The sequence below is a fragment of the Hippopotamus amphibius genome, chromosome 3 (genome assembly GCF_030028045.1).
Source record: "Hippopotamus amphibius kiboko isolate mHipAmp2 chromosome 3, mHipAmp2.hap2, whole genome shotgun sequence".
NCBI classification, from domain to species: Eukaryota; Metazoa; Chordata; class Mammalia; order Artiodactyla; family Hippopotamidae; genus Hippopotamus; species Hippopotamus amphibius.
Genome location: NC_080188.1, coordinates 76,279,266 through 76,295,174, shown reverse-complemented (window position 1 = coordinate 76,295,174; position 15,909 = coordinate 76,279,266). Strand labels below are relative to the sequence as shown.

Below are 15,909 nucleotides of genomic sequence, written 5' to 3'. Positions count from 1 at the left end.
ATGGAAACGCCAGGAGAAGAGGCCGGGGGGAGGGGAGCAGACAGGTGCGCCCTCTGTTTGGAAATACACAAAGGGCCGACCCAGCGGCCGCCGTGTCCCTGGCAACTCCACGCACGCAGCGCGCGCGCACTTCTCGCGGCCCCGCGGCGCAGCGGGCGGCCGGCCGGGCGGGGCCGGGCGGCGCGCGCAGGTCGCCGCACGTCGTCTGGCGGAGACCCTCGGCCTGCTCGCGGCGGACGCGGTGCCGGGGAAGCGCGAAGCCGGCTCCGGGCGGCGGCGGCGCCCGCGCTGTAGGGACTTGTAGTCCGCGTGCCTCCCGGGCGCCTCCCCCGGGTAGGCCGGCCGCGCGTCCCCGCCCGCCGCAGGCCGACTTCCTGCCGCTGCCCAAACTACACCTCCCGCCGTCCTCTCCGCTGTCGGGCCGAAAGCGAAAACAAATTCTGGGCTGCGAGGGAGCTGCCCTCCGCCGGGCGTCCCCGTCCCTCCGGCGCCCTCCTGCGAGGTGGGGAGACGAAAGGCTGCGTCTTTCTCTTTCGGCTTCCTCGGCTCCCGGCGTGGGGGCCGCGCGGGGGCCGTAGGCCTCGCTTCCCCTGAGGCGGCCCCGCGCGCTGGGGTGCGGGGGTTTCTTCGCCTCCGCCCGGGTCGGGACAAGGAAACTTGTGGGGGCGGCGACCCCCGGGCCCAGTCGCCGAGCCAGGCGGCGAGGCCGCCGGGAAGTGACTCCTCTCTGTCGGGTTTTCGTGAATTTCCCACTCGTGGCCCCTGGGAGCGTGGCGGCTCGGGAGGCGGCCGCGTGCGCCCGGCCATGCACTAGGCAGGGCTCCCCTATGCGCGCGGACTGCCGCCTCGGGCTGCCGCCGCCGCCTGTCGCCGCCGCCGCCGCCCGCCCAGCCCGAGCCCGAGCCCGAGCCGCCGCCCGCCCCAGACCGGGGCGTCGAGGAGCCGGCGGCGCGGCCATGTGGGGCTAACCCGAGCCGCGCCGGGCCTGCAGCGCGACAGGCAACATGGAGGCGGCCGTCGGCGCCCCCGACGGCAGCGACCAGGGTGGCGCGGCGCCCCGCGAGGATGCGACGCCCATGGACGCCTATCTGCGGAAACTGGGCTTGTATCGGAAACTGGTCGCCAAGGACGGGTCGTGCCTGTTCCGGGCCGTGGCGGAGCAGGTAATGGGGCGGGGGCCGGCCGGGGGGAGGCGGCGGGGCCGAGGAGCTGAAGCGGCAGGCGGCTGGCCGGCGGGCCGGCCGGGCCGCCTCCCTCCCGGGCTGCGCGTGGCCCCGCAGTCGTCACAGCGGCCCATTGTCGCGCCGGAACAGGACGCTGCCCTGGATCTGGAAGCTTTGAATCGAAACTTAAAAACCTTTACGTTATCTGGGTGTCGTTCCTCCTGGCGGAGAGGTAATAAGCTGAGGCCAGCCGGTGAGGCCTGCGGAGAGCCTTGTACCCTTGCTTCATGGCTGCCGACTTGGCGAAATGCTGTTTTCCCCTCCTCTTTGGTTTTAAAAGCACAGCGTTCACAACAGTAAACCGAATGTTTACTAGGGGAGGTGGGGCACCAGATTTGACGCGTGAAACATGATTTTTTTTTTTTTTCTCCCCTGTTTGCTAGACTTTGGAACGTGGGGTAGCCAAGCCCGCCGATGTCCACCTGAATCAGGAGGAGGAAAATGTGCAGTTCGGGAAAGCCAGACTTTAGGAAATGTAGAATGTTCGCAAAGAATTGTCTTTGAGTAGTTTCCACACATTTTTAATGCTCTGCATGGCAGTGTAGGTGTACTAAAAATAATTGACTTAAAAAAAGTCTCTTTTGGAGTTGGTCGTAGGAAAGAAGGGTATACCTGGGATTCTTTAGGCGCTTGGCGGAATTTTTCCCACTTAACGGTCAAAATCACTTTATAACACAGTTTTCCGGAGGATGTTTCTGATTTTTTTTTTTTTTGGTAAGAGAGCTTATTCTGTGTTATATAACACTAGTTGGTAGATATGCGGTCATCTTATATTGAAAAATAGCTGTTGAAATAGTTGGACAAAAGTTTCACATTACTGCCCTGGTGTGTATTTCCTACAGTTCACAGTTTGCTTTCCTTTGGCCTTAGATCCACCCCTCCCGTTTCTTCCCCTCTGGAGTTTTTCTGTTTCTCTCACCTTTTTCGAATGCTAAGTAGCTTTCAAAATTTCTATTTGTGAGTAAATGTTTTATTTAACATCTATAGACCAAGTCTGTTATTTTTTTCAGTGTCCAAAGGCCAGCCATTTATTTTCCAAAGGCCCTCCTTTTCACATCAGTAGCATGACATCTTTTTTTGTTTAAACAAGAAATTGATTTAGCTGGTCCGAACCTTTGCATTTTGTTGCAGGCATTGTCATTCAAATATTCTTCACAAAGCTTCCCAAATCAAGCTCTTTTTCAGTTCAATCGATTTCTCTTATTTTTAGAATTTTAGAATGTTCTGATGTTGCTTTGGAATATGTTCACACAAACACCCCAGTCTTTACTATTAGTAGGTAAACAGTCTGTCCCGTTCAAGAGTTTTCTGGATCTCCATCTGTCCTGCTTCCTCTGCCTCAGCCTCCCTGGACTCCTCAGCACCTCCAGAAACAGAAGGAAGAGGTGGAAGTGAATTCGGTCCCTATTGATACATATTGTTAGCTCTAGCAAGAGTTTGGTAAGGAAGGAGGTGGAAACAAATAGAAATAAGGGAAGTATGGTGCTTATTTGGAGTTGGATTATCCACATCCTAGTTTATATTGAAGCAGAAAGGTGTGTCTGGTTCAGTACTACATGCAGTAGATAATTGGCAAACTTGATTATACAGAATCTCTATTTTTACATAGAAAGGAACAATAGCTAGCTGGTTACACTGAGAACTCAGTGCTAACATCAGCTAACACATTTTATTGTATCTTATTTTGATGGGATTTAAGTTAGGCATAAGGGAAAACCCCTTTCCAGGTAGGTGACTCTAACTTTTAGTATACTGAGCTTTTAGAAAGCTTAATACTGTGAATCTTGGGGGAAGCTTAGTTCTTAAGCAGACAGGGACCAAAGGTGTAGTGTTCTTGGCCAAAGGCAATGTGGGGGGCGGGGCGGGGGAGGAAAGTAACAGCAGCTTCAGGCTGCCCTTTAAAAATATGTACAAAGCATTTACTTTTTTGCCAAGATTTCTCCAGTACTATCAAAATAATTATCATTTCTAACAAGGAGTCACAGTAAGTAATTTAAATGGCAGCTTTTGGTGGGGGAGGTGTAGGGGGAGAGATTTGAATTAGCAGGAGTCTTTCCCTCCAAATTACCTGATTTAGATAGGCGCTTCCCTTTTTACCCTTCTGGACTTGGGCCTGCAGGAGCCCTGGCCTGAATCAGCTCTGTGGCCCTGGAGCTAAAAATAGGGCGCTCTTAGAGGGCTTGGTGAAGCAGTGTGTCTCAGCCTTTCTCAGTGTTTATTACCGTGTGTCCTAAGTAAAGATTGGAAAGCCTCCTATTTCTAGCTTATTTTCATATACATAATAATTTGCAAAGATGTTTGTCACACCATTTGAATTCTTCCTGAGTGTGCTTGAACTTGCACAATATTCTGCTTTAAACAGTTGTCATTTAACCTTGCTTTTCTTAACAGTGCTTGGCCTTTTTTGTAAAGCCTCAGCACCCTGCGCTTGATCGGAAGTTGCTGAGAGTTTTGCCTCTGAGTATCAGGTTCAGATTTCATGTGCTAATAAAATCTTTGTTAAAAGAGGAGAAAAAACGAGATATGCATGTCATTGTTTTTGATGGAAAATAAGCTTTATTCACTTATGTCTGCCACCTGTTGCTAGGTAAATGGCGTTAAGACTAGCTCCACTTTGCTAATGGCAGGAAAGCTTTATCAGATGACACTGTGGTTTACTCAGACTAATACGTTGATTCATTATAGTGTCTAGCATAGCTTCTGTGAAGCAAGTGTTGCTAAATGTCATTTGTTGAATTGGCAAAAAAATTGGGTGGTGGTTATTTTTACATTTGGGTAGTCCTTCCAGTGCTGGAAGCTTAGAATATGTAAGGATGCTTTTTTGTAATTCCTAAGACAGCAATGTTGGCATACTCTGTTGAGCTGAAAACCAGCTAGTATGCTGAAGACAAATTTATTGCTGACCTCAGCTAGTGCATCTTCAGTGTGTCTCAATGTTCAGGGACCTGTTAGCTGTCCAAACAGTTCTGCCTTTGGTTCTGTGGGTATAAATGAGGCTTGGCTGTTATCCAAAGAGACCTGTAAAATGTGCAGCTGGAACTTCCCCTTTCCTGAATTCTCTTCTGCTCACGCTGAACGTAAGGGAGAATCACTCAATTGGAGCTATAATTCTTAAAGCTACTTTATAATAATAGAAATTATCAAGAGGCCTTGATAGTAGTTTGAGATGTGGTTATTTTAAATGTGAGCTTTTTCCCTCCTACCTTGAACTTGTAGGGTACCAGGAACACTTTTGTTTGAGACACCTAGTAGTAGAAAAAAAATTTTTAATCTACTCTTTTTAGCATGGTAGTTAAAGTATTGGAGACTAGCCAAAGGGTTTCAAACCAAACTTTAGACTTTTAATAAGAGACACAATGCCAATAAGTTATTCTTTTGTTGAACTAGTTGTTTAAAAGAAGAAAACAGAGGCTGCACAGTGAGAGGATTTGGACCATCTTTGTAGTATGACTTATTTCAGGTGTGCTTTAAGATGTGGGGCAAAAGAGCAAGTTTCAAGGCTGTTGGGATGACAACACACAGGGGCACATTTGCATCCTGTGTGTTGTTCCCTGCATGTTCTTTCAAGAATCATGTAAACCTGACAACTAAGGATTTAAGAACGGGTGCCATAATTTTTCTGAAACCATGGTGGACTGAAATTTATACATAAGGCAAGTTATTCAAAATAACTGAGAAAAAGAACTTTATCTCTTATGAGCATAAAGCTCAAAGACGATTTTTGTTTAAGTTGCCTGTTTGTTCTCTTTTGCAACAAGCATAGGATGAAGCTAAGCACTACTTAGCAGGAATTCTGTCAGCTCTGCTTTGTGAAGAGCAAAGTTATAGTAGAGGGCTGGCCAGGAGAGGAAAGTGTATTAAGTGTACAAAGATTTCCCCGAAGGAGTGATTTCAGTGACCTAAAAGAGAAATGGTGATAAGCTCTTTATAGAGTGACATCTGGCTTAAGTACTGCTGTTGTATGTGTCGTGTCATCTCTCTGGTTAGTGGAAGAGGTGGGAATGAAATAAAGAGCTAGAAATGATAGAAAAGGAAATGGAGACTGATGTCTGTTGGTTGTGAGGTTATGTTGGATGTGAAAGAAGGTACTAGATTGCAACTTGAATCTTCTAACAAAGTGCTTGATAGTGTGCTGCTCTTTCCTTTGCAGGTGCTGCACTCTCAGTCTCGTCATGTTGAAGTCAGAATGGCCTGCATTCATTATCTGCGAGAGAACCGAGAGAAGTTTGAAGCGGTAATTTGTAATTTTAAACGTGTCTTCACTTATATTTACATTTTAGCGTTTGGAATGGTCTAGTGGAAATTTCACAGGTTGGGTCTTAATGCAGGTTGTAAAAAAAGAACTGCTTTTTTGAATTCAAATCCAGTGATAGCTGTGATTTTTTTTTTTTTTTTTAAGGCCATTTCGTGGTATTCATTTATTCAGACATTTAGAAAGCTTCTATGACAGATGGGTCACTGAGCTGTGGGAGGCTGGAAAGATGACTTGGGGAGGACCCTTGCGTATTATAAGTGAGCTTTGTCTGACATGATCAAGGAGTAGGGTGTTGTGGTTAACAGTTTTCTGTGATTGGTGACCCCCTGTGAATTGTAAAAATCGTACACTGGGGTGTAAGAAATATGCTGAGCATAGCTAATGTTGAGACTTTGATTTTATCAGGAGGCATTTATAATTTTTTAATTTTCAGGGTTCAAACTACCTATGTGAACTACCTATCAGAACATTGTGATTATGTAAATAATGATTAGAGTTAATAGAATGTAGTATAGTTAATTAGTAGTTAACAGAATATCAACTCACTGTAATTTTCTCAGTAGTATGTTCTAGGCTGTGAAATAAGATGTCACAGTGACCTATTTTCATTATACATTGAAAGCCTTATAGGATTTACTAGTTACTGGTTTTATGACATAGAATTATCACCTAACAACTTTCAATGAATGGTATTTTCCCCCAGTTGACTGCCAAAAGAACATTGACACTTTGCATATAAGACGTAATAGGTAAATAGTGTTTAGATGTGCTCTTGGGTTGGAGTTCCTATTTTCAAGCAAAATTTTATTACTAGTGACATTTTTCTGGGTGCCGTGTTATAAGATGGACAGTAATATATTCCAGGAAGGAGAGTTACCTGCTTGATCAGGAGATTTGAAAACTTGTCTTATTAAAAAAAGCCGGTAACTTGGAGGCTAGGTAAGAGAGTATTATGGCAGAGAAGAGGGCAGGGAAGTGGAGTGGTCCTTAAATATTTGAAGAAATCACAAGTGAATTAGTTATTATTGGATACAGAGGGTAAAGCTCTGTTGACAACAGTGGAAATTGCTAACATTGGTTGAACATTTACTATGTGCCAGCAGGCATTGTTTTAAGTGGTTTGCATCTATTTATTTAGCTCTTACAGTCTTAGGAGGTATGATGAGAGGTTGAAAGTTACAAGGGGGAAAGTTTGGCTTTCCTCGTGATGAATACCTCTAACCGTTTCTATTGGCCAGAATTGGAAAAGGCTCTCATGGGAAGAGGGGTATGCCTTTTTACTAACAATGTTTAGTCAGGGCCTGGGTGAATACTTTCTGATTAGAAAGGAGAATCTCAGATTGGATATAGGCTTGTGTCAGAACATGGCTTAGGTCTCTTGCAATTTTAAATGGTTCTGTGCGATTTTATTTTTTTAAGTCTATAAATAATCAACTAATATAGAACAGTAGCCTGTGATTGGTAGGATATTTAAAATATGTGGCTATTTTATTACAAGTATGTGTTGAAACTTAGGATACTTTTTGGAAATATGACAGTATACAATCTATAAAAGAATCTCCGTCTTAAAAAAAATCTATGGGCATTTAAAAGATTTTTATAGATTTTAATGTTTTTAAGTGTATCACTCGGTTAAATTAACCGAGACTTTAATTTAAATAAAATTGAATCTGGTGTTTCAGACAGATGTCTTTTAGAGCTTTCTCAATTTAGTGGATTTGCTAAGAGAAAAGCAAGAAACATTATTACATAGCTAGAATAAACTCAGGTTTTTTTTTTATGTTAAAGTAACAATGAAGCAGGCCATATTAAAAAAATCTTGATTCTTCAAAATATCTTTAGCATTATTCGTTCTCATCCTTGTTTTTAGTATAATGACCTAAGAGAGAATGAATATTCATATCTGTTAGTAAACTAATATTTCTTAAAGAGCTAGTGCATCTGTCTTTAATGGTCTTCTAAGTTTTGGCCATTACCAAGTTAGTCTTTAAGCACTGCTTTTATGGTGTAATTTCTCTATTTATAATGTCACCTGCCGTGACCTTGAATTGTCTTCTCCCTCATTCTGATAGTCTTGCTTGGGCTCAAGGCCCTCTATGTGCAGTTGAGTTCCTCTCTCACTGTGCTCACCCCACCAAGTGGCCCTGTTCTTGCTGGCCAGGTGGCTTCTGTCTTCCCAACATAGAGTTCTCCACTGCCTCCTCATGGTGCACTGTCCCTGTGCCCATCCAGATCCTATCCAGGAAATATTTCCTAACAGTGTTTCCTTCTTTAAATTGTTTTGTATGTTTATGATGTTTTCTTAATGATTTGTATATATTTTCATAATTAGAAATTATATGTGTGTATAATACATATATTTTACTGTTACTGAATTTTACTGTGTGAAAATTCAGTAATACACAGTGAAGAGGTTAACTTTTGATGTATTCGTAAATAGAATTTTTTCTCTTTTTGCAGTTTATAGAAGGGTCATTTGAAGAATATTTAAAACGTTTGGAAAATCCACAGGTATGCAGTAATTTCCTGACATATTTCTGTTTTTTTATATATTAAATAATGTATTCAAAATTCATTACAATGTGAGATTAACATTACAGTGTATGGAGTGGTTTCCTTGTAAACATTTCCTATCTTAGGTGCATGTTTTATGCAGCATTTAATTGGAAGACAGTTGGAGCTGTGTACTGTGCTCTGTGTTGCCTCACTAAGGACGAAGTTGTGCTATCTTTATCTGTCATGACGGCATAAAAGACCTAAAGTAACATTGCTGATGATTTCCAGGGTGCTGTGTTGGTATGTGTATGGGGCTTGGTGGACAGGGCAGTATTTGATTGCTTCCTTAGGCAGCTGAGAAGGCAGGTTCTTTTATGGAGGCTCCATTCCCCATAAAATGGTCAGCGTGAGAAGTAGGAAGAGACTGGAGTAAAAAGGACAGCACTTTCCCACCAAGGCCCATTGCCAGCACTTTCTCAGTCGTTTTGAAGTTAAAATAATTTTTCTTTTCTTTTTTTTTCTACTGACAAACTAATATTCTTTGTGTAAAAATCCACATGTTATGGAATGTCATGTAGAATGCCACGGAGAAGGTTCCATCATCCCCAGAGGTAATCAGCGTTAAGTTGAAAATGACATTAGCAAAGGAAAAAGCTAAGAGGAGCAGTCAGATAGGGAGGAAGGGGAATAATATAGGAATAGGGTATTTGATCAGTGTTTGGTGTCTCCCTTCAATTCCCTAACTCTAATTTGAGTGCTTGTTGTGAGCCAAGAATGGCCAGGCACCTGGGATGCAGAGGAAATTGGGATTTGGATGCTGTTCTCAGGAGTTTTCCTAGAGTAGAGAAGAACATCTAATGCCAGTGAGAAAGTAAACGTGTCATAAGAAGTATAGGTATGATTCTATAGGCATTCAGTTTTATTTCTAGCTGGGTAGGCAAAGCAAGAGTTTGGGAGTAAAGGGCATTTGAACTCTGAAGAGATTCTGAATAAGAAATACCCAGGGTGAAGGGCATTTCCAGGTAGTGAAAATTGTGTGCAAGACAAAGAAAGCAGTTGGGTTTGTATGGAGCATGGAGCACATGAAGGTGGGAGGTGGTGAGAATTGTCTGAGGGCAGGCTGTGGTGAGCTCATTGGGAGAGCATCAGTGTCAGGCTCATTAGCTTGGAGCTTAAGCTTTAGGCCAGCATTTCTCAAAGCGTGGTCTATAGGCCATGTACATCAGGAAAAATGCAGATCCCTGGGCTTTTTTCCAGACCCAAGTCAAAGTCTCAGCCTGGGGCCTGGGACTGGCATTGGGAAGTCTTTCAAGTTTTTTGAGGCAGGAAGTGAGTTATGTTTTGTTTACTGCTGTGAACTGAGAGTAGTGCCTGGCATTTTTGTTGACTGGATGGGTGGATGAATGGATGAAAGAATCTTGTGTAGTTTGGAGGTGGGTGAGACCAGAGGCAGGAAGACTAGTTCCATTGGTTTTGAAACGATTGTTTACTACATGGAAAAGTGGGCAAATTATAAAGTATAAAAAAAGGAAAATGAGTATGGTATTACTCCAGTTTTGGTGGCAAATACCCTCTGAAGATCGTGTTTCTAAATTCACTTATGACTGCATTTTTATTTCACAAAAGTGGTCACAAATTCATTTTCCTGAAGTTTGTATTTTTTTTTCTCTCTTAGTTTATAAGCCTCTTTGAAGGCAAGGTTATATATTTTGTTGCTTTTGGACTTCCCATGGTTACCTGTCAACTGGGGATGCCTAACTGAGGATCAGTTTGTGTGTGTTGAGTGGATGTTAAAGCCATTATTACGTTATATGTAACGGATAGGAAAGATTAAACACCAGGATGTTAACCGTTCTCTCTAGGTAGTAGTATTACTGGTGATTTTTATTTCCTTTGCAGAAGGAAATGACAAAGACGGTTTATTAATTTTTTAATCAGGAAAAAACCTCATGGTGTCATTTTATAGTAATCTTTGTGCAATAGTTCAGGCTCTTGGGCTGTGAGGGTCTGAGAAGGGATAGAAGAGACATAGTGGGAGTGGAGAGAAGGGGACAGAGGGAAGAAATGAGGCAGTGTGAACTGAACTGAGACTGATTTGGGGGTCTGCAGGAGTGCGGAGAGGGCAGGTTGCTGCAGTGTTGAGCATATGGGACAGGTGTCTCCTTCCCAGGGCGCTGGCCAGCCGCATTTGTTATTCTTAGGACACTCCCCTCCCCAGTCTGAGCAAACCTTCTCTAGATGTTTTAGGTACCTTCCAAACAGGACAGTTGTTTGTTCATCATTAGCAACAAATATTTATTTATATCTTCATTTGTTTCTTTCTCCCTGATACATGGAATATATGAAATGAAAAGAGAAATGTAGTTGATGGATAAACTCTATTGCTTCATCCAGTTCTCAGAGAAAGCATCTTTTTTTTTTAATAAATTTATTTATTTATTATTTTATTGTCTGTGTTGGGTCTTTTTTTTTTTTTGCTGTGCACCGGCTTTCTTTTTAGTTCCAGTGAGTGGGGGCTACTCTTCGTTGCGGTGCGCGGGCTCCTCATTGCCATGGCTTCTCTTGTTGCGGAGCTCAGGCTCTAGGCGTGTGGACTTCAGTAGTTGCAGCACGTGGGCTCAATAGTTGTGGCTCACGGGCTCTAAAGCGCAGGCTCAATAGTTGTGGCGCACGGGCTTAGTTGCTCCACGGCATGTGGGATCTTCCTGGAGCAGGGATCGAACCCGTGTCCCCTGCATTGGCAGGTGGATTCTCAACCACTGCGCCACCTAGGGAGCCCCGGCATCTTTCTTTTTTTTACTTAAAAAATACCAGTGGAGCATTTTGAAAAATGCCTGAAACTTTTTGCAAGAGTATATTTTTGTCAGCTTTATGGAGGTAAAACTGACATACAGTACATTTTTAAGTTTATAATTTGATGAAATTTGACAGATGTATATTGTTGTGTAACCACCACCACAAACACCATACAGGACATTTCCGTCTCTCCAAAAAGTTTCTCATGTCCTTTTCATAATCCCCCCTCCCCACCATGTCCACTGAGGTGCTAAGTTTTGCCTTTTCTAGACTCAAATAAACAGAATGATATAGTTTGTAGTCTTACGTGTCTGGCTTCTTTCACTTAGCATAATGGAAACATTTTGAGATTCATCCATGTTGTTTTGTGTGTCAGTAGTTCCTGTTTATTGCTGCACGGTCATTCATTGTATGGATATACTGCAATTTATTCAGCAGTTTACCAGTTGATGGATATTTGAGTTCTTTCCATTTTGCGGCTGTTACGATTAAAGCTGCTAAGGATATTTGTTTGCAAGTCTTTCTGTGGACATATGTTTTCTTTTCTCTTGGATTAATACTACTGAATGTGGATTTGCTGATCATATGGTAAATGTATAACTTAATGAGAAATTGCCAATCTGCTTTCCAAAGTGGCTGTGCCATTTTGCTTTCTCATCAGCAATATATGAGAATTCCAGTTGCTCTACAGCTCCATCAACACTCAGTATTGTCAGCCTTTTAAATTGTAGCTGTGTTAGTGATTGTGTGGTGGTATCTCATTGTGATCTTAACTTGCCATTTCTCTAGTAATCTTGAGAATCTTTTCATGGACTTATTTGCCACCCATATATCATTGTTGGTGAAATGTCTATTCATGGATTTTATCCTTTATTTTTTTAATTTTTAAAAAAAATTTATTTATTTATTTATTTATTTATTTATTTATTTTATTGGCTGTGTTGGGTCTTTGTTGCTGCACACGGGCTTTCTCTAGTTGTGGTGAGTGGGGGCTACTCTTTATTGTGGTGCGCGGGCTTCTCATTGCAGTGGCTTTTCTTGTTACAGAGCATGGGCTCTAGGCACATGGACTTCAGTAGTTGTGGCACATGGGCTCAATAGTTGTGGCTCAGGGGCTCTAGAGCACAGGCTCAATAGTTGTGGCGCACAGGCTTAGTTCTTCCGCAGCATGTGGTATCTTCCTGGGGCAGAGATCAAACCCATGTCCCCTGCATTGGCAGGTGGATTCTTACCCACTATGCCACCTAGGAAGTCCCTATCCTTTTTTTATTATGTTGGTTTTATTGAATTATAAGAGTACTTTATACTGAGTGTAAATTCTGTGTTAGATGTGTATTTTCCAGTATTTTCTTCCAATTTGTATCTTGTCTTTTAGTGTTCTTAATAGTATCTTTTGAGAAACAAAATTTTGCTTTTGATGACTACTTAAGAACATTTAAATTAGCATTTTTGATATAGCATAGTTCTTTAGTTAAAGTAGATTTTATAGACATGCTGTGCTCTTACCCACAATGGGGAGGTAGATTAAACATCATACACAGTGCTGAGTAAATAAAATTATGGCCTTAAGGTGGAAGACATTGATAGAACATAGAATATTTTCTTTTTTTTTAATAATTTAAAATTGACCCTGGTTAGAGAAGAAAATATGATGGCCATTGTGTACTTAACCAGACTATAACAGAATTTATTCTGATTAAATATTTATAAAATGGTACATTATTTGAGAGGTGGTATTTTGTTGATACTAGTAGAATAATTTTCCATTTTCTAAAGTGATGCAGTGCATTCTGTATAAAGTGGATATAGCTTGTGTTTTGTGATTTAAGCAGACTGGTTTCAGGGAAGCATTTCCTCTGTACCAGAGGGTGTGTCTTGTAGCAGTTTATGAGAAGCTGTGATTGTTAGGCAGAGACCTATTTTAAGAAATCTATTTTAATATATGGCACCCATTTCATTTGGAAAAACAGAGCCAACTTTTAAGAACTATTAAAGTGTGAAGTCTGTGAGGGAAGGATTATTCTTCTCTCAGAGATCAAACCATCGTCTTAAAATCTTTCCTATCTCAAATTTGTTTTCTTTGAAGGAGAAAAAGGCAGCATAGCTCATGATTTTTTTAGTAACCCTTGGCATTAAGTCTTTACTCATTTTACAAGTAGTTTAGGAATACATTCTCATGGTAAAAGGTTTAACACAGAATGAAGAGTGAGACTCCTTGCATTTCCCTCATCTTGAATTTTCTGTCTCCTCTGTCAATTTAGGATGTATCCTTCCAGTCCTCTTTCTATGCATGTATATCAGTATATATATATTTTTTGTTTGTTTTGCTCAATAGGATTATGTTACCGACTTACTCTTTATACTTAATAGTCTGAGTGATCTTTCCAAGTCAGTTCATAGGGGTAAAACCTCATTCTTTTTGATGGCTACATGATGTTTCCATACATAGTTTGAATGAACCATAAAGTATTTAATTATTCATCATCAGTGGAATCTTGGGGCTAGCTATAAACATTTTTTTAAACTATTACAAATAACTGGAGTGGACATCCTTGTTTTTATACACTTTTGTGGACATATGAAATATTTCTTTAGGATAGGTTTTTTCTGGCTGTGCCATGCAGCATGTGGGATATTAGTTCCCTGACCAGGAATCAAACCTGTGCCCCCCTGCAGTGGAAGCCTGGATACTTAAGCACCGGGCTGCCAGGGAAGTCCCTAGGGTAGATTTATAAAAGTTGAATTGCTGCATCAAAGAGTATATGGATATTTAAAATTTTGATATACACTGGCCATTTCCTTCTGAAAAGCTTAAGGACTTAAAGTGACTCCTTTAGTACTAGAACTTCTACCACATGTTAAACTGATTGCTGGGACACTTTTTTCTTTGTACCTTCAATCATTCTGCCCTTTTTTGTCCTCTCTTATTCCTGAGGTCTGCTTATAGTCAGCATCCCATTTTCTGGGCACATATCATGCGGAAGGCTCTGTCCTGGGTGCTAGGTTGGAGGGCAGAGTCCGTGCCTTCAGCAGTTTCTCAACTTAGTGATACTACTCCATCATCTTGCCACATCAATAGGAACTCTTATTCCAGCCCTGTTACTAAGGGTTTTTGCAACAGAGACTTGGACTGCTTTTTAGTATATATTATAGCCTGTTTTATAGAAATGTTTTTATTGTATTCACAGTACTCACAATATTAATGAGCTTTTCTAGCTAATTAGGTATATTGTATAAAGATATGTAATAAGGTATTGTAAAAAGTAGTAGACATTTATGTGCCAACTGTTTTTCTTCAATACAGGAATGGGTCGGACAAGTGGAAATAAGTGCCCTTTCTCTTATGTACAGGTAAGCACTGTAATAACATAGGTAAACAAAAATAAAGTCGGTGAGAAATTAACATGTTCCATTGTAGTGAAGTTGTTAAAATAGCAAAGTCGTTTTATGCCTTGGTTGTGAAGCATCTTTTGTAATGTTTTGCTTTTTTAATAGCATCAGTTAGATTTTGACATTTAGATATCGATGTATAGAGATTTTAATTCTCCAAATAGTTTTGGAATGGAATACAAAAATTTTTCCACGCCTATAAGCTATACCACTTAATCAACCTTCTAGAGAAATGATTTCCTGCTATCTCAAGGCTGGTAGCATTGAATGGCCACTAGAACAAAGGGAAAACACTATATTGTCAATTTTACAACTTTTGCCCATTAGCAGAGCAGGTGAATGCTTTAGTTTTTCTTTTCAAAATGTCTTTTTAAATTTCATCTTCACAGTTTCTGTGGTTTTGAGGTCTACTTTTAGAATTAGATAAGCATGTTACAACTTAGTTATTCCATTATTATCTTTTGTTTACTGATCTGTCTCCAGTGTCTAGAATATTGCTTGGTGTATATACTAGGCTCTTGAGTGAATGAATGAATGAGTGATTAAATTTATGAAGCATATTTCATCAGAAGTAATTTCTAAATGTTATTTTCAGGAAAGATTTTATAATTTACCGGGAACCAAATGTTTCTCCTTCACAAGTAACTGAAAATAATTTTCCTGAAAAGGTAAGAATTTTTCTAAGTGTTTCTAAAAGATTTAAATGAAGTGTTTCTAAATGATTTAAATGAAAGAACCAACCCGGTTGCCATCTTGACTTCCTAAGCAATAATTTTTAAGAGCCTTTGAGAGACTTTGAGTTTTAAGTGACTTTTTGAGGTTTTTTTTTTTTTAGTTCCTATGAATCATCCGTGAGTTATTTTGTACTATTTGTCTTTCCCCACCAATCACTGTATTGAACTGTCATAACATTTTACTAGAGGAAAAAAATTGAGATACTAGTGTGTTTGATTCACTAGACTATTACTGCTTTATATCAATGTTAAACATTAGATAGAAAAATAACTTGTGAAAATAGGTTCCGCTCTTGCATCCAGAAATACTTTGGTAATTGTGATATATTTCCCATTATAAAGATAGTTTACTGGCTAAGGTGTTATTATCTAGTTACAAAGCAGAAACAACTGAGAAGTGATGTGAAGCCTAGAGAGGGGGAAAAACATGATTAATTATTAGAGAACTTTGTTTTAATGAGCTGTTTTGGAATCATACAGGACAAGTTGAAGTGTCTTATCACCATGCACATGGTAGTAAGGGGGAAGGGAACCGAGTGAAATACACCTTTATAAGGACTTGCAGGTTTCCAAGGTGCTTGGCTCTAGTTCTGGCCTTTCCAGTATAGTTTTTGGAATATGACATAATCTAAGCAAAATCATTGTGCATTTCTCTTTGCATAAGTGATTGACTATTTAGAAGGTACTTAAAACTGTAAAGCAGAAGAATTTTACCTTTGATAATGCTTCTTAGAGGTAAGCATTATTAAGGTTTTAGAATATTTTCTTAGTCTTCTAACCCTCCTCTTTAAATAATTGAAATTCAGGTTGTTTTCATATATTGTGTGTGATTTTTGTGATCTCATAAGCATTTCCCCAAGTCATTAAGAACTTTTGATTCATTGGCTGTGTAACATTTCAGCATATGGATACACCAGAGTTGACCACATTGGAGCTTTAGGCTACTTCTAAAATATTCACTTCTTACTTGGAAATTTATTTACTAGTAATTCAGAGAGAGAGATATTAGAAATGT

The 15,909-nt window shown here is 40.8% G+C and overlaps 1 protein-coding gene across 4 annotated transcripts in view; it reads left to right on the top strand.

Annotated features, from left to right (window-relative positions):
• Positions 1–416: 416 nt before the first annotated feature.
• Positions 417–15,909, top strand: part of OTUD4 (OTU deubiquitinase 4) — a 41,326-nt gene continuing 25,833 nt past the window's right edge. Inside the window, exons 1-6 of one of the 4 annotated variants that reach the window (XM_057726426.1) lie at positions 1,058–1,163; positions 1,607–2,608; positions 5,374–5,457; positions 7,939–7,989; positions 14,075–14,121; positions 14,756–14,828. In XM_057726426.1, the coding sequence (XP_057582409.1) occupies positions 5,410–5,457; positions 7,939–7,989; positions 14,075–14,121; positions 14,756–14,828 (219 nt within the window). In that variant the 5' untranslated portion in view covers positions 1,058–1,163; positions 1,607–2,608; positions 5,374–5,409. The other 3 variants (XM_057726424.1, XM_057726423.1, XM_057726427.1) reach the window with 3 other exon arrangements.